This window comes from Gorilla gorilla, chromosome 15 (assembly GCF_029281585.2).
Source record: "Gorilla gorilla gorilla isolate KB3781 chromosome 15, NHGRI_mGorGor1-v2.1_pri, whole genome shotgun sequence".
NCBI lineage: Eukaryota > Metazoa > Chordata > Mammalia > Primates > Hominidae > Gorilla > Gorilla gorilla.
In genome coordinates, this window is record NC_073239.2 from 67077644 (window position 1) to 67101011 (window position 23368).

General features: G+C 36.8%; 1 protein-coding gene across 3 annotated transcripts in view; it reads right to left on the reverse strand.

Annotated features, from left to right (window-relative positions):
* The window catches only part of SOS2 (SOS Ras/Rho guanine nucleotide exchange factor 2), a 113834-nt gene that overhangs the window by 8346 nt on the left and 82120 nt on the right, over positions 1-23368 (reverse strand). For all 3 annotated transcript variants that reach the window (XM_031001824.3, XM_055361453.2, XM_055361452.2), the window contains exons 15-21: positions 19628-19747; positions 19321-19483; positions 14101-14218; positions 13213-13385; positions 8741-8857; positions 5042-5303; positions 4503-4544 (exon numbers count right to left, since the gene is read on the reverse strand). In XM_031001824.3, the coding sequence (XP_030857684.1) occupies positions 4503-4544; positions 5042-5303; positions 8741-8857; positions 13213-13385; positions 14101-14218; positions 19321-19483; positions 19628-19747 (995 nt within the window). The remainder of the gene's footprint in view (positions 1-4502; positions 4545-5041; positions 5304-8740; positions 8858-13212; positions 13386-14100; positions 14219-19320; positions 19484-19627; positions 19748-23368) is intronic.

Genomic DNA, 23368 nt, shown 5'->3' on the forward strand with positions numbered 1-23368 from the left:
AAGAAACTAATAGTGTAATGACATTTCCACCACAGAACAACAAGAAAAATAAGAAATATCAACAAACTTCAATAAAGCCAGGAAATATATGAAGCTGAAGCTTTAATTCATGAAGGTAGATTATAATGTATATGGAGACAGATGGAGGAAGATGAAACCCAAATGTCTACAGAGAGTAATACTGACAAGCAGCAGCAAATCTGCCCCACAGAACCAAATAAGGATTCAGGAGCTAAACGCATTTGGTACAAAGGAAGGCATGGACATGAAAACAGAAGACTTGGTTAAGTCTGCATAAGGGAGAGTTAGAACCCCATTCTCCTCTCCCCTACTTAGTGAGGCCAGGCAATCACCTCATTCCCACCTCTGTAGGAGACTGGCAGTTTTATTCTCTGGAAAATCTAAACCCCAGACTTGGGATACTAGTCTGAGCTGAAAACACAGATATCCATACTACATGGCGAGATTGCCCCAGGCAGAAGATTCAAAGATCCTTCTTTAGAGAAACTAAACATTCTTAGAGAAAATGCCTATAGATTCTAACATTTGGGGATTTCCTAAGTAAAAAATTATCATTCCATCACTCTACAGTGAAACCCACAAGTCAATAAGTGCCCATGGATATAGATACAGCACTTCCCATCAGTTTCCCCCTCATTCTAAAATATGAACAGAAATACTACTGGACAAGAAAGGAAAGCCTCCAATATGAAAGACAAGAGACTACAACTAATACAAGAAAGGAGGTCAGAAAAGAGACAACACTAGAAACAAAACAAATTTTTTTTTCAAAAATACTGTAATTATCCATCATCTCAAATATTCATCATTTCTTTGTGGTGAGAACATTTAAAATCTTCTATCTATCCAGAGATATACATTATTATTAACTATAGTCACTGAAACTTTGCATCCATTGACTAAAGTCTCCCCCTTTCCTGGTCCAACCCTGCCCAGCCACTGGATATGCAACTTAGCTGATTTGATCATTCCACAATGTATCAAAACATCAGATTGTACCCCATAAACATATACAATTATCTGTCGATTAAAAATAAAATTTAAAAATACTATAATTATTATCCTAAGAGAGATAAGACAGTGCATCCATGAAATTAGAATAGGATGCTATTAAAAAAAGGCACAATCAGAAGTAACTGAAAAGAATTCTTAGAAATTCAAAATTATGACAGATGAAGAAAATAAATAGAAGAGCTGAAAGATAAAGTGAGGAAATCTTCCAGGAAAACAGAACAAGAAGACAAAGAGATGGACAAGAGGTGATAAAAGACAAGAAAATTGGAGGAGCAATCTAGGATGTATGAGAATAAGAAAAAGGAGCTCCACAAAAGGAGTCAGAGAACATGCTGGGGGAAAAAATTATTACCAAAGCAACAGGAAGCATTTTCTGGAAATCGAACACTCAAATCTCTAAATTTAAAGGGCTCATTAAGTAGATGGCAAAATGAAAAAAAAAAAATACCCACATCAATGCAGTTCATTGTGAAGCTGTAGATTATTAAGAAAAAAGAGAATGCCTTAAAAGTTTCTTCAACATATTGTGGCAGAGCCTGCTGCTTCCCAGTACACCTTTCCCTTTTTCCTTTTAGTAATAGGATCCCACGAATTTTGGTAAGGCAAATGGCTACCTAGAGACGTTTCTTAGCTTCCTTTGTAACTAAGAAGGTCTACTTTTTTTTTTTTTTTTTGAGACGGAGTCTCACTCTGTCACCCCAGGCTGGAGTGCAATGACACGATCTTGGATCACTGCAACCTCCACCTCCCGGGTTCAAGCAATTCTCCTGTCTCAGCCTCCCAAATAGCTGGGACTACAGGCACACGCCACTATGCCCAGCTAATTTTTGTATTTTTAGTAGAGATGGGGTTTCACCATGTTGGTCAGGCTGGTCTCAAACTCCTGACCTCAGGTGATCTGTCTGCCTCGGTCTCCCAAAGTGCTGGGATTACAGTCGTGAGCCACCGTGCCCGGCCCAGATCATGTTTTTATAACAAAGCTCCTTGCCCTCCATCTTCCTGCTAGCCAAAAAATGGTAACAACTACAGCAGGTACTCAAGACAGAGATGGAAGTCACATCTTGAGAATTCTGAATTGCCCTGCTTAGCTGGAAAACCCAGTGGAGCAGAGTTGCTTACTTGCTCTGGCTATTGTGAGGAATAAACTTCTATTTCATTTAAGGCTCTGTATATTTGGGTCCCTCTGTATGACATTGGGTCCTCTGCTACTGTTAAGTATGCTCTAAGTTTAAAAAAAGATTGAAACTGTAGGATCATTGAGAGAAAGATACTTGTCTATTTCATTCACTGCTATCACTCTCACATCTAGAATAGTGCCTGCACATTATCAGGCATTTAAAAATTATGTACTGAGTAAGTAAATGAATGGTATTAGACTTTTCAGCAGGAATTATGAAAGGCAGAAGACCGTGGAGGAAAACGACTTCAAGATTCTGAGTCAAATTATTTTTTACATTCTATTTCCAGCTAAACTATTAACAATTAAATGTATAATAGGCTTCCACAAAATAAACAAAAAAAGGTATAATAGGTTTCCATATATGCAATAACTTAAAAAGTTTAGGTCATATGTATTATGTTTTCTCACTTAGCTACTAAAGGAGCTACTCCTATTAAAATCAGGGAGCATATCAAGAAAGATATGGAATCCAAAAACAAGGATCCAACACAGGAGGGAGGCAAAGGGAATTTCTAGGATGACAATGAAAGAAAGTTCTAGGATGACAGCAGGGTCAATACCTGAATATCAACCAGTCCAAACTGGAACGGGGGACAAAAAGGCACCAGGAAGGAAGATTCTAGGAAAGAAAGAAGGAAAAGGGAAAGGGAAACGAAAAGAAAAGAAAAAGGAAAACCCTGCTAGGTTCCCTGATTTGCCTGACTTTATGGAAAACTGCTATGAAAGGGCATGGAAAGGTGCTAAACAAACATACAAACAAACAAACCTAAACAAACAAACAAATCTAAACATTAATGAGGCAATTATGAACTCCAGGAAACAGAGCTATACAAGAAAGGAAGCATAGCAGTGAATAATATTTGCCCCAAATGTGGTAAGTATAGGCAGGGTAGACATGAAATTCTCATCCACCATAAGAGGAGATCAGTAAACACTGTCTAAAATTAATGACTCAAGAGAGACTATAAAAACATCATTTAGAAATGTGGAAGTGTCCTTGGAGAACAAGAAAAGGAGTGGGGAGACTTGAGGTAGAGAACCACTGTTAATTTCATTTTAAGTGTTTTAGCACTATTTCCCTTTTAAATTCTATTAATATGTCACTTTGATAAATTCTTTTTTGGTAGGGAGGACAGGGTCTTGCTATGTTGCCCAGGCTAGTCTTGAACTGCTATGTTGCCCTGACCTCAAGTGATCCTCCTGCCTCAGCCTCCCAAAGTGGTAGGATTACAGGTATGAGCCACTGTGCCTGGCCAGATAAAAATTTTTTAACCTAAAATATAAAATTAAACATTTAAAAGACTAAGCTTATTTTTCTCATAAGATAGGGAACCTTGCTACTATATATTTTACTATGCTCGAAGCAGATGTTCTCCAGATTGGGAGAATTATAACCAAAGGTGCTGCTGTGTTCATTTTTGAGTTATTTTGTTTTAAACAAATGACCACAGAAAGAAAGTTTACAGCATTAAAAGTTATAAATTATGAAATAATTAGGAATGATAGAATAGTGCTTTACTTAAAATTTACTGCTTTAATTAAATAAGATGATGTAAAAAAAAAATAAGTGACTGAGGATATCCCGGGAACCTGATAAACATTTACTATATTATTGCCATGGGAAAATGATTTGAAAAGGGTAAGGAAGAAAGACAACTGACATGAAATTACTATTCATTCTATGCCAAGCAATATTTTAGATGGTTTTTTTTTTGTTTTGTTTTGTTTTTGAGATGGAGTCTCACTCCGTTGCCCAGGCTGGAGTGTGGTGGCCTGATCTCAGCTCACCATAACCTCTGCTTCCCGGGTTCAAGTGATTCTCCTGCCTCAGACTCCTGAGTAGCTGGGACTACAGGCGTGCACCACCATATCCGGCTAATTTTTGTAATTTTTTAGTAGAGACAGGGTTTCACTATGTTGGCCAGGCTGGTCTTGAACTCCTGACCTTGTGATCCACCTGCGTTGGCCTCCCAAAGTGCTGGGATTACAGGTGTGAGCCACCGCGCCCGGCTAGGTGTTCTATACAGTTATTTCATTTGATCCTTAACAAGTGTGGGGAAGGTAAGTAATTTCTTCAAGGCCATACAGCCCTTAGAACAGATCATAAAAAATGATGAAAATAAACTATAGTGAAGCTTAAGTAGTACACAGTTGTAAGCAAATAATTAAATTTATTTATAACTTTTCTTATTCTTTAATATTGCCAAAACTCAAAATACTCAAATATAATCAACCAGATTATTATCTTTACAGTCATTTCATTAGAATCAACTTAAATTATACTTACTTGAATGTGGCAAAAGCACTGGAGCAAAGATGCTATTGCTGCCTATTGGAATAAGAAAAATTAATTTGAAAGGAAGGTAACATGTGGGTATTATTTTTTAAATGTTTCCATAAATAATACGTAATACACAGTGCAGAATTTTATCATCATCTTTTACCATGTTAGTTTTTTAAAAAATTAACCCAGAACCTTCTGTATCTAGAATGGTTTTCCTTCTTAGCATTAAGTGGTTCCCCCTCTATCACAGAACTTATCTATTTGTTTTCTTATTCATCATCTATTGCTCCCTTTAGACTGGTAGTGGGACCCAAAAGGTACCAAACAAATCTTTGTTGAATGAGTAAATTAGAAGATAATATGCATCAACAATGCACAAATTATGCTCTACTTCTTGTATTAATCATTATTTTCACATTTAGATATCACTTTTCACAGTAATATAGTTTGCAAAGGATTCTATAGTTCCCTAATTAAAATGATAAGAATTATCTGAGACACAGGATTCCTTTTTTACCAAGCGGTTTACATCAAATACTTACCACAGGAGCTGTTGAGATCCACATCTAAAAATACACTAAGGTCTGAAGAAGCAGATACTGGTGGAGTAGATGGTGTATTTGGAGAGGTTGGTGCTGACACTGTTGATTCCAGCTCAGTTTCAGCAATCCGACTAAAGCTTATTTTACATGGTTCTCTTTCTAATGGTGTTGGGTGACCTCGTAAAGTACCTGAGGTAGAGCCATGTCGGCCTGTGTTAGGCCTTATTCCAGGAGATTTTAAGGAAAAAGTTGATTTCCTAGGCTGAGAAAAGCAAACATAATTAATGTCACAAATCTGCATAGACAGCAATTTGTTTCTGTGACTTAGAGCTACCTTATTAGTCTTATTAGTTCTTAAGCATACAGTTCTTAAGCGTGCAGTCCTTCAGTCTGCAATGACAGCCTGTATCATTCTAGTAGAATCTTCTGGATTTGACTGGCTTAATTTTAAAATGAATTGGAATATAAGTAAGTCTCTTTTCAGCACTGCAGAAATAAAATTCTTGAAATTTTATGTGAAAATCACATTTTACTCCTAAAACATATGAACCTAAACTTCTCTTTGAAAATATCTATATAGATTTTACAAACATTTACTGGGAACATAATTTATGAAACATATTATGCTATATGCTTCAGAAAAAGAAAAGATCATTTTTTCCCCTTCCTATACTAAATGATCAACCTCTACATTGATGCTTTAAAAATCTTTGGAGAAAATTCCTATCATTGTCTCCCACCCTCACCTCTGTCCCATTTTTCAAGTTCTGGCAGGAGTAATCAAATAAAAAACACAGAACTCAGATCAGAAAACTTGAGTTAAGATCTCAACTGTGCCAATGTCTAGCTATGCAGCCTTGAAAAACTTATTTAACCCCTTGGAATCTCACTATTTTCCTTTGCAAAATGAGAATAAGATCTATGAGGGGTTTTCAAAAAGTGCATGGCAAATGTCTATTATGAAATAACTATGCATGACTTTCATTTTTTTCCATCAAAATAAACTCATACTAACTTATTATAACATGTCTGAACAGTTTGAGATACTCAAACATATCTAGTTTGAGACACTCAAACATATCTAGTTTGAGACACTCAAACATATCTAGTTTGAGACACTCAAACATATCTAGTTTGAGACACTCAAACATATCTAGTTTGAGACACTCAAACATATCTAGTTTGAGATACTAAGAAGGATAACACATCGGTTTGTAAAGAATCCCTATCAGAGGAACACGAATTCTGCTAAAATTGAAGCAAGAACAAATATCAAATCCATGATGATGCTTGGGTAGAATGGTGAGATCACTAATACTTTATGAAAAGTTTATGGGGACAATGCCCCAAATAAATCAGCTGTTTACAAATTGATAACTCATTTTTAACAAGGGATCAGATGATATGGAAGGTAAAGCCAATGGCGGCAGATCATCAACATCAATTTCTGAGGAAAAAATCTCATTCCTGCTCTAATTGAAGAGGACCTATGATTAACAACAGAAATGATAGCCAACACCACAGATATCTCAACTGGTTCAGCTTATACAATTCTGACTGAAAAATTAAAGTTGAGCAAACTGTCCACTAGATGGATGGCAAAACCATTGCACCCAGATCAGCTGCAGACAAGAGCAAAACTTTCAATGAAATGTTAAATAAGTGGGATCAAGACCCTGAAGCATTTCTTTGAAAAACTGTTAATAGGAAATGAAACACAGTTTCCCAGTATCATCCTGAAGACAAAGCACAATCAAAGCAATGGCTACCAAGAGGTGGAAGTGTGGTCCGGTCAAAGCAAAACCAAATCAGTCAAGAGCAAAGGTTGGCCAAGCACAGTGGCTCATGCCTGTAATCCTAGCACCTTGGGAGGCTGAGGCAGGAGGATCATTTAAGGCCAGGGGTTTGAGACCAGCCTGGGCAATATAGCAAGACTCTATTGCCATTAAAAAAAAAAAAAAAGTCTGGGCATGGTGGCTCACACCTGTAATCCCATCACTTTGGGAGGTCGAGGCAGGTGGATCACTTGAGGTCAGGAGTACAAGACATGCCTGGCCAACATGGTGAAACCTCATCTCTACTAAAAATACAAAAATTAGCCGGGTGTAGTGGCACACACCTGTTATCCCAGTTACGTGGGAGGCTGAGGCAGTAGAATTGCTTGAACCTGGGAGATGGAGGTTACAGTGAGTTGAGATTGCACCACTGTACTCCAGCCTGGGTGACAGAGCGAGACTCTGTCTCAAAAAAAACGAAACAAAAACAAAAAGAAAGGTCATGGCAACAGTTTTTTAGGACGCTCAAGGCATTTTTCTTGTTGAGTTTGTAGAGGGTCAAAGAACAATAACATCTGCTTACTATGGGACTGTTTTGAGAAAGTTAGCCAAAGCTTTTGCAGAAAAACAACCAGGAAAGCTTCACCAAGGAGACCTTCTCCACCACAACAGTGCTCCTGCTCATCCCTCTCATTAAACCAGAGCAATTCTTTGAGAGTTTTGATGGCAGATCATTAGGCATCCACTTACAGTCTTGACTTGGCTCCTTCTGACTTTGTTTCCTAATTATAAAAAAAAAAATTAAAGGGCAACCATTTTTCTTCAGTTAATAATGTAAAAGAGACTGCAATGACATGGTTAAATTCCCAGGATCTTTAGTTTTTTAGGGATGGACAGAATGGTTGGTATTAGTGCTTACAAAAGTGTCCTGAACTTGAGGAAGTTTATGTTGGGAAATAAAGTTTATGTTTTTATGTTTATCTTTTAATTCCATCAAAAAAATTTATCTTTTCATTCCATTTTTCCATGAACTTTTTTTCTTTCTTTTTTTTTTTTTTTTTTTTTGAGACGGGGTCTTGCTCTGTCACCCAGGTTGGAGTAAAGTGGAGTGATCTTGGCTCACTGCAACCTCCGCCCCACAGGCGTGCACCACCATGCCTGGCTAATTTTTTTGTATTTTTGGTAGAGACAGGGTTTTGCCATGTTGCCCAAGCTGGTCTCAAACTCTTGAGCTGAAGCAATCTGCCTGCCTTGGTCTCCCAATGTGCTGGGATTACAGGTGTGAGCCACCATGCCCGGTCTCTATGAACTTTTTGAAGTCCCCTCATATATCACACAATTGTGAAGATGAGATAGCATGAAACTACCTGACTTCCTGCTTCACCTAAAGTTGGTTTGTGTTTTTACTTCCTTCTATATCTTGCTTCACTTTTAGCTACTTAGAGTTCATCTTCTACTACTTCTGTTGCCACTGCAGACTCCTGCAGTAACTGGAAACTGCAGCATCAAATTCTAGTGACAGAGATGGGTTCCAGAGGCAACTATGGACCATGGAGCCCTAATGGCAGAAGTCATATCAAGTCACAAGAACCAAAACACATTTGCTTACTCCTTCCCAGGTCTTTTCATTTTTTTTTTGTTCCATTCAGCTACCTATTAAGTTCTCACTTTCTCACACCTTTTTGTATTATTCTAGGAGGGATCAAAAGTAGACACATAAATAAGTAGTACTAAGATAAGGCATAAACCAGATTTTATCAAAAGGCTGACATTTCCCCCCACAGTTTTAGAAATAGTATATTACTGCAAACAAAACACCTAGGAATAGCCATTCAATTACATTTTTAAGATAACAGGTTGTTAAACATTGAAAATAATATTTTAAAAAACAGAACGCTTGTTCCCGAAATTATAAAAGACTTACAAATCGAGGTGGCTGTTTGCAGTTTCGAGGTTCAATTTCTAGTGACTTGTTGAACAAATAATCTGTAAACTCTTTTTCAGATGCACTTCCCATGGGGTTAAGGTTTTCAAAGAATCTCTGGAATTAAACAAATATCACAAGTGCATATATAGTAAGTATATATTTTAGATTTTATTAAAATAAGATCTCATTAAAATTTTTTGCTGAAAATTACTTCATTATTTAATGCTAAAAAATAACACATTAAGAGATCACAATATGTGAAAAGTTCACAAGTGTTGCTTATTCCAATCTCTTTACTTCTGAATAAGATTATATAATTTCTGTGGAAGTTATATTCTAGTCTTAAAGTTCTATTAAGAATATGAGTTTTCATTTATTATCATTTTAATGGCTCAGCAGTAGCACTACTTATTCCTTAGGAAACTTTACTCCTACTCATTGTAACAAATGATCATCACTAGTAAGCTACCAAAAGTGTTTAGAACAAAGCTATGGTTATAATCCACAATGAAGTTTTGATAATCAGAAAAAAAGTGGAGATAAATTAGATTAAGGTCTGTTAATCCAATTTATAGATCATTCTTGATCATTTATAATTACTCTGGAAATTCCTTTTACTTTAAAAGTAGTCATTTAAATTACTTTAAAAGTAATGCCAAGAATGATTATAGGCCGAGCACGGTGGCTCACGCCTGTAATCCCACCACTTTGGGAGGCTGAGGTGAGTGGATCACCTGAGGTCGGGAGTTTGAGACCAGCCTGACCAACATGAAGAAACCCCATCTCTACTAAAAATACAAAATTAGCTGGGCATGGTGGCGCATGCCTGTAATCCCAGCTACTCAGGAGGCTGAGACAGGAGAATCACTTGAACCTGGCAGGCAGAGGTTGAGGTGAGCCGAGATCACGCCATTGCACTCCAGCCTGGGCAACAAGAGCGAGACTGTCTCAAAAAAAAAAAAAAAGAAAGAAAGAAAGAATGATTATAAAGTTAAACCTATCTGTGCTAACTTCTAGTATAAAAAATGTTTTTATCTGAGCCAAGCCATGATGGCTCACACCTGTAATCCTAGCAGTTTGGGAGGCTGAGGCCAGGGGACTGCTTAAGCCCAGGAATTTGACACCAGCCAGGGCAATATGGTGAGACCTCTCCTCTTAAAAAAAAGCCTAATAAATAAAATGTTTAAAATTTTTGTCTTTATCAAAAAATATTTTAAGCTTAAATTTAAGTTTTAACGTAGAAAAGTTAGGTGATTTAGCACTGCCAAAAAAAGAGAAAAAAAGAAAAAGAAACAGTAATCTTACAAACCAGAAATATCATTGTTTATATTTAAATATTAGACTATCTTCCAATGATTTTACTGTACATGTAAATATATGCATGTATATATGTATTTATATTTAATTATTAATATATAATTTATATATTTTTTCCTGAAAAACTGGGATATCAATTTTAATCTTTCTGAAGTTTATATTCAATTAACTTTTTTCAATGTGGTTTGCTTTTTTTTTTTTTTTTTTTTTTTGAGATGGAGTCTCACTCAGCCTTCCAAAGTGCTGGGATTACAGGTATGAGCCACCTCACCCAGCCAGTTTGCTTATTTTACAAAATACAAATTTTAACTCTATAGTATTTCATCAGATGGATATTTCAGAATGTAATAATCTCCATATAGCTAGTTATCCATATAGGTACTTTCTAATTTTTTGCTATTATAATAATTATTTTTATTAACTCCTATATATAAATTTTTCTGTACATTTTTTATGATTTCCTTAGAAAAATTCCTTAGCAGCAAATTACTGGATTTAGCTTTATTTAATTTTGAAGTGGTTTAGAAGCATATATAAAAATGGTACTAGGTTTTAGCTTTAGCAGTAGGCAAAATGAGCTTTAAAATTTCTGGTATAAAATTCTTCCCATTTTTAAGGCATTCTGCCAATTTCAAGAAAATTGTATTACTCCTTTAACAATACTGAAACAATGTGTTCTTACGTTCAGGTTAGCTAAATTAAATATTAGCCACTAGTAATTAAAGGCTTTCAGAAAGCTATAACAGCAGTATTCTTGATTTCCTCATCCTTTGCTCTATTTTAAATACTATTTATTTAATTATGATTTGAAAAGTGAATAGCTACTTTGTCTACATTTTAAATTTATTTTGTTTGACTCAATCATATAGAAGACATTTCCTCCCAAAAATGCTTTAAATGGTGGTAGGAACCCTAGACCACACCACAGACACCAATTAGCAGGTATGGTTCTGAGATATGACTACTAAAAGTACTATTTCAAGCATACCGAATTAAAGTGTAACATTATTCCTGTGGGGACCATATTTCCTTAGCTCTCTGAAGCCCCACATCACAGAGGGCGGGTTCAATGGTGAGAGGGGATGAAATAGGTCACCATCAGTAGGTTACCACCTTTATTTTTTTTAAGAGCAAGTATCTTTTTTTTTTTTTGAGATGCAGTCTCGCTCTGTCACCTAGGCTAGAGTGCAGTGGCCCTATCTCAGTTCTCTGCAACATTTGCCTTCTGGGTCCAAGCGATCCTCCCACCTCAGCCTCCTGAGTAGCTGGGATTACAAGCACATGCCACCACACCCAGCGAATTTTTGTATTTTTAGTGGAGACAGAGTTTCACCACGTTGGCCAGGCTGGTCTTGAACTCCTGACCTCAGGTGATCCACCCACCTCAGCCTCTCAAAGTGCTGGATTTACAGGCATTAGCCACTGTGCCCGACCTATCATTTTTATAAATGGTATGCTTTAGGTGGTCTTTTTCTTAGGACTTTAGGGTACTTTGTTTTGAACCGGGAACAAAGAAGTTTCTATCTCATAATTTAGGAGGGTGGAAGTAATGGTGGATATTTTCACTCAATATGCCCAATTTGCATGCAGATTATGTCTAAAAAGTTTAGCGCAGTTTTTAATATGACATGTAAACTTATTCTGGTTGATAGTTATAATGTGTTCCCAAGTTCAAGTATAATATAATAACATTTAGCATAAACATAATATCATAGTTTAATTTAGAAGGTTGTTTCATATTTTATAGTACTATAGTATCAATATTACACACTATTGCTCAAAATAGAACATCAATCGACAGGATGTTAGAAAAATCATCTTCTGCCAGGCATACATATACCACTTTCCTGACCCTTTTCCTATTTAAACACACTGTTCTTATGAATTATATAACGTTATTTTACTACATGTAAAATTATCTAAAATGGCTATCAAATCTAGAAATGAATTTTCTTTTTACTGCATGGACATCATTCTACTTTGTCATTCACTTTTTATGGTGTACCTTGAACCAACTACACAAAGAAGCAATACTTTCAAAAGAAAGTACTTAGTAACAATATTAACAACTGCAGATAGTGTAGAATGTCTAATGTTTAACATGCTATCTACTGATTAATTTTTTTCTATTATTTTCATAGCAAGACAAATAATTACGATATTTCTTACAGGTCACACAAGATCTAAAATTTTTTTTTAATTTTTAAAATTTTTAATTTTCATGGGTACATAATAGGTGTATGTATTTGTAGGGTATAAGAGATGTTTTGATACAGGCATGTAATGTAGAATAATCCCATCATGGAGAGTGGGGTATCCATTCCCTCAAGCATTTATCCTTTGTATTATGAATAATCCAATTATACTCTTATAGTTAATATTTTTTATTTTATTTTTTAAGACGGAGTCTCCCTCTGTCACCCAGGCTGGAGGGCAGTGGCATGATCTCAGCTCATTGCAGCCTCCACCTCCTGGGTTCAAATGATTCTCCTGCTTCAGTCTCCCAAGTAGCTGGGATTACAGGCACCCACCACCATGCCCGGCTAATTTTTTGTATTTTTAGTAGAGACAGGGTTTCACCATGTTGGTCAGACTGGTCTCAAACTCTTGACCTCAAGTGGTCCTCCCGCCTCAGCCTCCCAAAGTGCTGTGATTACAGGCGTGAGCCACCATGCCCAGCCGATACTTATAGTTATTACTACTATTATTATTTTGAGACAGAACTCTTGCTGTGTCACCCAGGCTGGAGTGCAGTGGCGCTATCTCGGCTCACTGCAACCTACCCCTCCTAGGCTCAAGTGATTCTCCCACCTCAGACTCCTGAGTAGCTGGGACTACAGGCACCCAGCACCATGCCCAGCTAATTTTTTTTTATATTTTTAGTAGAGACGGGGTTTCGCCATGCTGCCCAGGCTGGTCTCCAACTCCTGATCTCAAGCGATCCGCCCACCTCGGCCTCCCAAAGTGCTGGGATTACAGGTGTGAGCCACAGTGCCTGGCCTCTTACAGTTACTTTTAAATCTGCAATTAAATTATTATTGACTGTAGTCACCCTGTTGTGCGATCCAATAGTATGTCTTATTCATTCTATTTTTTTTTTTTGGTACCCATTAACACGTTCTCTTTTAAAGATATGCAAAGAAAATATTTACCCTCATATCTGGTTCTATCCGTAAACAGTAAGGCTGATTCTGATACTGCTGAATTTCTCCAGTAATTTCAGCTACTTTCCTCCTCTTACTGAAATTGATTAAATCTTTCCCTTTCTTTTTTAAAAAATCATTATTCCCTTCTTCGGTCTTCAGAATATTTGTTAAATATATTCCTAGTAAAAAAAAAAAAAGAATTTAAAGAAAAGTTATTTTAAATTTTGTTATTTAATCAATTATTTGGGAAAACAACTGATCTAGTAAAGTTGAAAGACATCCTATACTATTCAGCAACTCTACTACTAAAATGTTAAGTCTCTGATAAACAATCATTAACTCTCCATTAAGCATTTTTTAAAGAGAAAGAATTTAAAATAAAAAGAAAATAAAAGCTACTGGCTTGTACAAAAATAAAGGCTGCTAATCTAAGAAATGGCAAATTAAGCTTTTCTAAACTCTAATTTCACCAAGTGCAAATTGTGTTAAATCTATTCTAACCAAATATTTTAATATTTGATTATAAATATTTAATGCCAAGTATCTTAGGTGATTATTAATAAATTAATTTTAAGCCAATTTTGGTTAATAAGTCTTGGTTAATAAGACATAGATAGTTATGATCAAAATAACAGTTACCATTTCATGAGTGCGTCCTATGTGCTAGACTTATTAGGTAGTACAGACAAAATATTTTTAATCCTTATTTATAACAACCCTATGAGATATTATAGTCTTCATTTTATAGATAATAGTTTTATTATTTATTAATACAGAGAGCTAATAAAAGTAGATGAGCTCAGATATAAAATAAAGATAACATGCCTCTGAAGACTGCTCTCTTTTGGCTATCACACGCTCACCCTCAAAATATATCCATATTTAGTAACTTACCAAAAAAAGGCACACAAGGTGGATTGATTGACTTAAGTTTTACTAGGTATTTTTTAAAGTGATCTTGACTTAATTCCACAGCTTCGTCCAAAATTTTCCTTTTTCTTTCCTGCAATGCCTTAAAGTATACATAAATTGAGTATAAATTTTTTACAATTCAATCATATTTTATAAATGCAAACCTTTAAATTTTATAAAATTTTGCAAATTATCTGGAAAACAATTTTTTTACATTAAGAGATGAGTGGTATTCCTTTGTACACTTACCTGAAGTGATTTCTCCTCTCTTTATCTATAAATATAAAACCCATAATTTACTCATATAAATTAGAAGATCAAGCAATACAAAAAATTCTACGTCATCCCTTGTGCGTTATTTTGACTAGCCAGGGTTTCAAGTCATAGCTGTATAACCCCTGAACATTCAAATATTTTTCCACTGAAAGATCTTTTGGGGCTAAAGGTTGGGGTTTTGGTAAGGAGAAGACAACTATTGGAAGACAAGAAGACTCGAACAAAAATTTAGTGAATGAAGTAAACTAGCATTTCTTTTATACTTCATTACTAGATCTTCTTATTGAAAATTAATTTTTACTTCAGAAAGAATATACACACACACGTAAACCCCAGAGCAAACATTATGCTTGATGGAGAACCATTCAGTCAATTTCCTTTAAATCAAGGAAAAAGCCAAGGGGATAACATTGTAGCTTTTATTCAATACTATACAGAAGTCCTAGCTAGCATGGACAAGAATAAGAAATAAAGAGCTAGAGATTGGAAAGAAAAAAAAAATGTCACTATTCACACAGAGGATATGACTGCCCATGAGGAAACTCCAATAAATCTACATATAGAATGTTAATGAGAGAATCAGCAATGTTGCTATATATAAAACCAATAGACAAAAATCAACTGCATTTCTAGATATCATCAATAAAGAAATCAGGATTTAAAAAAAATTCTGAGGCCAGGCGCGGTGGCTCACGCCTGTAATCCCAGCACTTTGGGAGGCTGAGGCGGGCGGATCACGAGGTCAGGAGATCAAGACCATCCTGGCTAACACGGTGAAACCCTGTCTCTACTAAAAATGCAAAAAATTAGCCGGGCATGGTGGCGGGGGCCTGTAGTCCCAGCTACTCGGGAGGCTGAGGCAGGAGAATGGTGTGAACCTGGGAGGTGGAGCTTGCAGTGAGCCGAGATTGTGCCACTGCACTCCAGCCTGGGTGACAAAGCGAGACTCTGTCTCAAAAAAAAAAAAAAAAAAAAAAAATTCTGGTCAAGTGCAGTGGCTCACACCTGTAATCCCAGCACTTTGAGATGTTGGGGTGGGAGAATAGTTTGAGGCCAGGAGTTCGAAACCAGTGTGCGCAACATAGCAACACCCAATCTCCACATAAAATTTTAAAAATTAGCTGAGCAGGGTGGCACGTGCCTATAGTCCCCACTACTCAGGAGACTAAGGTAGGAAGATTGCTTGAGCCTGGGAATAGGAGGCTGCAGTAAGCTATGATCATGCCACTGTACTCCAGCCTGGGTGACAGAGCATGACCTTGTCTCTAAGGGTCACTGAAAACAAAATAATTCTAATATACATCTAGCAAAAGAGGTATGCGATCTCTGTCAAAACAAAAAAAAACCCCACAAAACTTTATTAACTGAGTAAATAAAGAGATAAACGATGTTCACAGTTGAAAAGACTTGTTACTATAAAAATGTCAGTTCTTCACTAATCTGTAATTGGATTTAGAGAGCCAATGCAACTCCTATCAAAATGCCAATTTAAAAAAATGGAGCTTAAATTGATTCTAAAATGTATATAGGAGAACAAAGAACCAAGAATACGTTCCTCCTGAAAAAGAGTAAGATTGGCGAGGATTTGCCCTACTCTTCTCTATCAAGGACTACTATAAAGTTATGATAGTTTAGACAAGTGGCACTGGCACAAGAGTGATCAAATAGATCAAAGGAACAGAACAGAGAGACCAACAAAAGGCCTACATATACAGGCATTCAATTTATGACACATTTATTAAATAAATTAATATTTCTTTTTTTTTTTGAGATGGAATCTTGCTCTGTCGCACAGGCTGGAGTGCAGTGGTGCGATCTCGGCTCACTGGAACCTCTGCCTCCCGGGTTCAAGTGATTCTCCTGCCTCAGCCTCCCAAGTAGCTGGGATTACAGGCGCCCACCAGCATGCCTGAGTAATTTTTATATTTTTAGTAAAGACGGGGTTTCATCATGTTGGCCAGGCTGGTCTCAAACTCCTGGCTTCATGTGATCCACCCACCTCGGCCTCCCAAAGTGTTGGGATTACAGGCATGAGCCACTGCCCCCGGCCTATTTCATAATATTTGACTAAGTATTAATATTTTTAACATATAAAGTTCATACAAATCAATAAAATGCAAACACCCAAACAGAAAAATATATGTATAAAGCAGTTTTTCCTCTATTCCCCTCTAATAACAACCCACTAAAAAAAAATAATAAATAATGTTAAAAGAGGAGTATGTATCCTCCCACATTATTCTCAATACTTATCCAGTTCCACTTAGAGGTTTGGGGTTTGCTCTGCTTTGTGATACTAAAATGGAATAATATTATAGTCATTCTGAAGCTTTTCCCCTGCTGAAATATCACAAATGTTCTTCCACAACAATACACATAGATCCCATTCACTTTGTTGTATAGCTGAACAATATTCTACAATATAGGTATAAGAGGATGTATTTAATCATTCTCTTATTGATAGACATTCAGGTTGTTTCCTGTTTTCTGCTACTACAACTAATGCTGCAGTAACTATATCTTTGTACATATAACTTTATACTCTGGTGCATTTATTTCTTTGCAATTCTGGGTCCTAAGAGTATGCATATTTTTAATTTTAACATATATTGTTAGACTGCTTTCCAGAAATATTGTAAAAACGCACATTCCCAAAAGCAGTATTTATATGGCTGAGTTTCTAACTTGTTATCCTTTACTTAAAAAAAGTCTTTCCAGGTACAAAAGCAAAGGAAGAAACCATAAGTGAAGAGACTGATATGTGCAACTAAATAAAAATGATAGAACTTCCTTATGTCAAAGCATTATACATTTTTTAAATTAAAAAGCAGATAAAAGACAAACAGAAATGAGAATATATGTACAGTCTAAGTTTTAATATCTTTAATATATGAAAAATCCATATAAATGAATAAAATGCAGCTGGACATGCTGACTAATGCCTGTAATCGCAGCTACTCAAGAGGCTGGGACAGGACGATCCCTTGAGCCCAGGAGTTCGAGACTGCAGTGGGCTATGATCATGCCACTGGCACTCCAGCCTGGGCGACAGAGCAAGCTTGACTCTTTGGCAAAAAAAAAAAAAAAAAAAAAAAAATCAACAAAATGAAAACACCCTCCCCCCAAAAATGAGAGAGGCAATGAATATATAAATCATAAAGTACCCAATAAATACATATTCAACCTCACTAGTTATTATTTATTTTGAGAACAAGTTTCACTCTGTTGCCCAGGCTGGAGTGCAGTGGGGCAATCTTGGCTCACTGCAACCTCCACCAGCCAGGTTCAAGCGATACCCCTGCCTCAGCCTCCTGAGTAGCTGGGATTGCAAACCAGCACATACCACCATGCCTGGCTAATTTTAGTACTTTTAGTAGAGATGGGGTTTCATCATGTTAGCCAGGCTGGTATCGAACTCCTGACCTCAGGTGATCCACCCGCCTCGGCCTCCCAAAGTGCTAGGATTACAGGTGAGCCACTGAGCCCAGCCTCACTAGTTATTTTTTAACATACAATTTAAAAATGCAGTGCGATTTCTGCCCCCCACAGAGACATGCAATACCATGCCTGACTAATTTTTTTTTTTTTTTTTTTTGTAGCGATGTGGTCTCCCTATGTTGCCCAGGCTGGTCTCAAACTCCTGGGCTCAAGTGATCCTCCTGTCTCTGCCTCCCAAAGTGTTGGGATTACAGGGTGAGAGCCCCAACACCTGGCCAAAAGTTTTTAATATAATACATAATACCATAGGGCATTTTTCGTATCCTGCTACAAAACACCTTGGCAAAAGTATTTAAAGTCTTAAAGTATATAAATACTCAGACCCAGGATTTCCACCCCTAGATTATTTCTAGGGAAATAATCAAGCTCTTAAAAAGACTTCTACATATGAATATTCCATGAAAAATTATCACAGAAAAAAATCAGAAATAACTTAATTGTCCCACAATCTACTGTTGGAAAAAATTATGATTTATCCATGATAGAAAACCTTGATGCCATTAAAATCTTGTTTTTGAAGATAAGCTAATAAAAAAATAGAAAACTGTTTATGAGAAAAAGGCCATAAAAATCTATGCACAATATAATCTCAATTTTGTTATTAAAATATATATGCAAAAGATCTTCCTATTTTCTATATCTCCTGAATTTTCAATAGTACATGTTAAACACATATTTTATAATTTAAAAAATATATGTATTTTTTAATTTTTTGAGACTGAGTCTCACTCTGTCGCCCAGCCTGGAGTGCAGTGGTGTGATCTCAGCTCACTGCAAATGCTGCCTCCTGAATTCAAGCAATTCTCCTGTCTCGGCCTCCCAAGTAGCTGGGATAACAGGCGTGCGCCACCATGCCCAGCTAATTTTTGTATTTTTAGTAGAGATGGGGTTTCACCGCGTTGTCCAAGTTGGTTTCGAACTCCTGAGCTCAGGTGATCGACCCACCTCAGCCTCCTGAAGTGTTGGGATTACAGGCGTGAGCCACCACGCCTGGCCAAATTTAAGTTTTTGAAATAGTTCTTCCCGTGTTATACTATTGTTGACTATCTAAAGGTAATTAAGACATTACTTGTATTTTTATATTTAAAATCCTTTGTCATTTGAGACTATCAATCAATGTGTTATTGAATAAATCCACTTGGAACTTCATTACATTTAGGTTAAGTACATTACACGGCAGTGCAAGTCTCATATTGTTTATTGAATATTGATATATTTTCTAATATAAGCCTAGGATTCACATATTATATATCATATTCATATATTAACTAATATATCAACATATTTTCTAATATATTTATATCATATTTACGAAGCAAGGATGAATTTACGAAGAATTTAATAAAAAAGACAGATGATAGATGAAATTTCTTTTATGCTAATTTTATCATCCCCGAGAAAAATGAAAAAGTTAAGCCTAAAACTTACCTCAAAGGTATGGTCTAGTCTGTATACTGACACTGAATTTACTGCACTGACTATCTCCAATACGCCATTGAAATTATTCAAATCTTGAAAAACTTGCAGAATTTCTATAATTCTACTTAGTACTGCCACCCGTTCTTCAAAATTTTCTGCTTCCACAATGCATCTAACAACAACAAAAATTCATGGCTTAGAAAAGTTTCTTCACCTCACTTAGAAAACAAGATAATTATGAGTAGCCAGAATTTTAGCTTAAATATGACTTAATATTATGGCTATTAGGAGGTAGTAAGAGTAAATTAAAACTTACTTTTCAAACCAGAGGGTGAGATTTGTGGTATGGCGAATCATTTTTAATAAATTTGGAGAATTTATTTCTTTATCTTCTTTGGTCCACACACTCCCTACAAGTTCAGACGGTTGAACTTTCCTATGGAATTAAAAATCAGTGCAACTTAACCTATAAAGGATTTGTATCACTTAAAGATCTTCTAAAACTTAATAAGAAAAAGACAATTAACCCAAAAGATAGATGAACACATATATGAACAAGTAATTCAGAGAGGAATAGACCCAAATAGCTACAAACACGAAAACACACTTTATCCCTTACTCAGGGAAAATAACATAAAACTACAATGAAATCCCATTTTACTCATTAGATGAACAAAAGTCTGATAACTCAAGGCCAGGCGTGGTGGCTCATGCCTGTAATCCCAGCGCTTTGGGAGGCCGAGGCGGATGGATCACCTGAGGTCAGGAGTTCGAGACCAGCCTGACCATCATGGAAAAACCCCATCTCTACTAAAATACAAAATTAGCCGGGCGTGGTAGCACCTGCCTGTAATCCCAGCTACTTGGGAGGCTGAGGCAGGAGAATCGCTTGAACCCGGGAGATGGAGGTTGTGGTGAGCCGAGATCGCACCACTGCACTCCAGCCTGGGCAACAAGAGCAAAGCTCTGTCTCCAAAAAAAAAAAAGAAAGAAAAGAAAAAAAAAGTCTGATCAGGAGTTTAAGAACAACCTGGCCAACAAGGCGAAACCCCATCTCTACTAAAAATACAAAGAAATTAGCTGGGCGTAGTAGTGCGTGCCTGTAGTCCCAGCTACTTGGGAGGCTGAAGCAGGAGAATTGCTTGAACCCAGGAAGCAGAGGGTTGCAGTGAGCTGAGATCATGCCACTGCACTCCAGCCTGGGCAACAGAGTGAGACTCTGTCTCAAAACAAACAAACAAAAAACAAAGTTATAAGAAAACATTTACAAGAATATTCAGTGAAGCATTATTTGCAAGAGTGAATAGAGGCTCATCACCCAGAGACTGGATAAATTGTGGAGTATAAATATAATGGAACACTACACAGCATCTAAAATAAGCTAACTAGAACTGTATTCATTGACTTGAACAAATGCCAAAAATGATTTAAGTAAAAAGCATGTTGCAGAATGATACATAAGTATATGCAGTTTAAAAAATGTGCAAAAACAAGCTGAGGTGCAGTGGTGCGCACCTATAATCCCAGCTACTTGGGAGGATGAAGTGGAAGGATTGATTGAGGCAAAGGGTTTGAGACTACCCTGGGCAATCATAATGAGATCCTATCTCAAAAAAATAAAACAAAAAAAAACAGGCACAGTAGTTCCTCCCTGCAGTTCCTGCTACTGAGAGACTGAGGTGGGAAGACTGCTTGAGCCTAGAGTCTGGGGCTGCAATGAGCTATGATCATGCCACTGCATCCTAGCCTGGGTGACAGAGTGAGACCCCATCTTAAACAAACAAACAAACAACAACAACAACAAAAAACCAGTTGGGCACTGTAGCTCACACCTGTAATCCTGGCATTTTGGGGGGTTGAGGTGGGAGGACAACTTGAGTCCAAGATCAAGACCATCCTGGGCAACATAGCAAGACCTCATCTCTATGAAATTTTTTTAAAAAAATTAGCCAGGTATGGTGGTGCGTGCCTGTAGTTCTAGCTACTTGAGAGGCTGAGGCAGGAGGATTGCTTGAGCCCAGGAGTTCAAGGCTACAGTGAGCTATGATTGTGCCACAGCACTCCAGCCTGGGCAACAGAGTGAGACCCTGTTTCTAAAAAAAAAAAAAAAAAAAAAAAGGCACAACAATGCTATACGTTGTTTATGAATCTCCGTGTATGTTTACAAATTATAAAAATATAAAGAGAAATAGTAAACATCAAATTCAGGGTGGTAGTGATTTCTTAGGGGAAAGAAAGCAATAAGATTTGGGAGAATTATACAAAGGATTTCAATTTTATCTAAAATGTTTTTGTTGTTCATGAATATTCATTATATTATTTCCTATATTTTTTGAATGCCTGAGTATTTAATTAAAATTCAGACAGAAGAGCAGATTAAAACATTGTATACAGTGAGTCAGAATACACAATTTAAAAATTGGCCAAGTACAGTGGCTCACACCTGTAATCCCAGCACCTGGGAGGCCAAGACAGGAGGACTGCCTGAGGCCAGGAGTTCAAGGCCAGCCGGGGCAACACAGTGAGACCCTATCTCTTTTTTTTCTTTTTAATTGACCGGTGGCATTGCCATCAATGGCCTACAGACTTGGTTATTCATTAAAAAAATATTTTTTAATCAGTAGATTTGTGTATAACTAAGTACTTGCTAACAGTTTCTGAAATGTTTTCTTAAAGTGGCTCTATTATTTCACCAGAAATTTAGTTTACAAAGCTGGGTGCAGTGGCTCATGCCTGTAATCCCAGCACTTTGGGAGGCTGAGGTGGGTGGATCACTGGAGGTCAGGAGTTCATGACCACTGTGGCCAACATGGTGAAACCCCATCTCTACTAAAAATATAAAAAAGCCGGGCATGGTGGCACACACCTGTAATCCCAGCTACTCGGGAGGTTGAGGCATGAGAATCACTTGAACTTGGGAGGCACAGGTTGCAGTGAGCCAAGATTGCACAACTGCACTCCAGCCTGGGTGACAGAGCAAGACTCCATCTCAAAAAAAAAAAAAAAAAAATTTAGTTTACAAATGAAGTCAATATTAGGTATTTTCCTATGTCCTGAAAGTAGGTCCACATGAAGTGAAGTGCTTTTTTTCTGATGTCCATTCATGTAAAACAATTACATTGTGAGAAAAAACATGATGCAGTACTATTTGCTTTTTTTACCTCAAGTAACAAGTCCCTTCATTTCTACCTATCACAAATCCCACAACACAAACAAAGCTACCTAGTTCTAAATTACTTAAAATATAACATAACATTTTGAGTCAGATGTTGACAACTTCTGGTGGGTGTGCTAAAAGTCTGGTTCTGAATGGCATGGCCAGTGCAAACTAGGCAAATTCTAAAGAACATAAAGTAAACATAATATAGTAAAGGTACCTTACTATATTACTTATTAGCACTAAATTTTATATATTCTTGCTTTTCCCTGTGTAATCTTTATTTAAAAATTGGCTGCTAATCAGGATAACTCTGTGAAAATATTTTTATTTTAGAGATAGGGTCTCACTCTGTCACTCAAGCTGGAGTGCAGTGGCACAATCTTGGCTCACTGCAGCCTCGACCTTAAGTGACCTTCCCACCTCAGCCTCCTGGGCAACTGGGACTACAGGGGCACTACAGGCCCGAGCCACCATGCCTGGCTATTTTTTGTAGTTTTTGTATGACGGAGTTTGCCATGTTGCTCAGGCTGGTCTTGAACTCCTGGTCTCAAGCGATCTGCCCACCTTGGCCGCCTAAGTGCTGGAATTACAGGCATGAGCCATCATACCCAGCCAAGCATATTTATATTTTAAAATGAGGCTTCTATACTACTCACAATAGCTATGATATGGAATCAACAGATTAATGAATAAAGAAAATGTGGTATATATACACAATGGAACACTATTCGGCCATAAAAAAAGAATGAAAGCCTGTCGTTCAAGGCAACATGGATGAGCCCGGAGGACCTTATGTTAAGCAAAATAAATCAGACACAGAAAGAAAAATATAACATGTTCCCACTCACATATGAAAACTAAAAAAAAAAAATGAACTCATGGAAGTAGAGAGTAGAA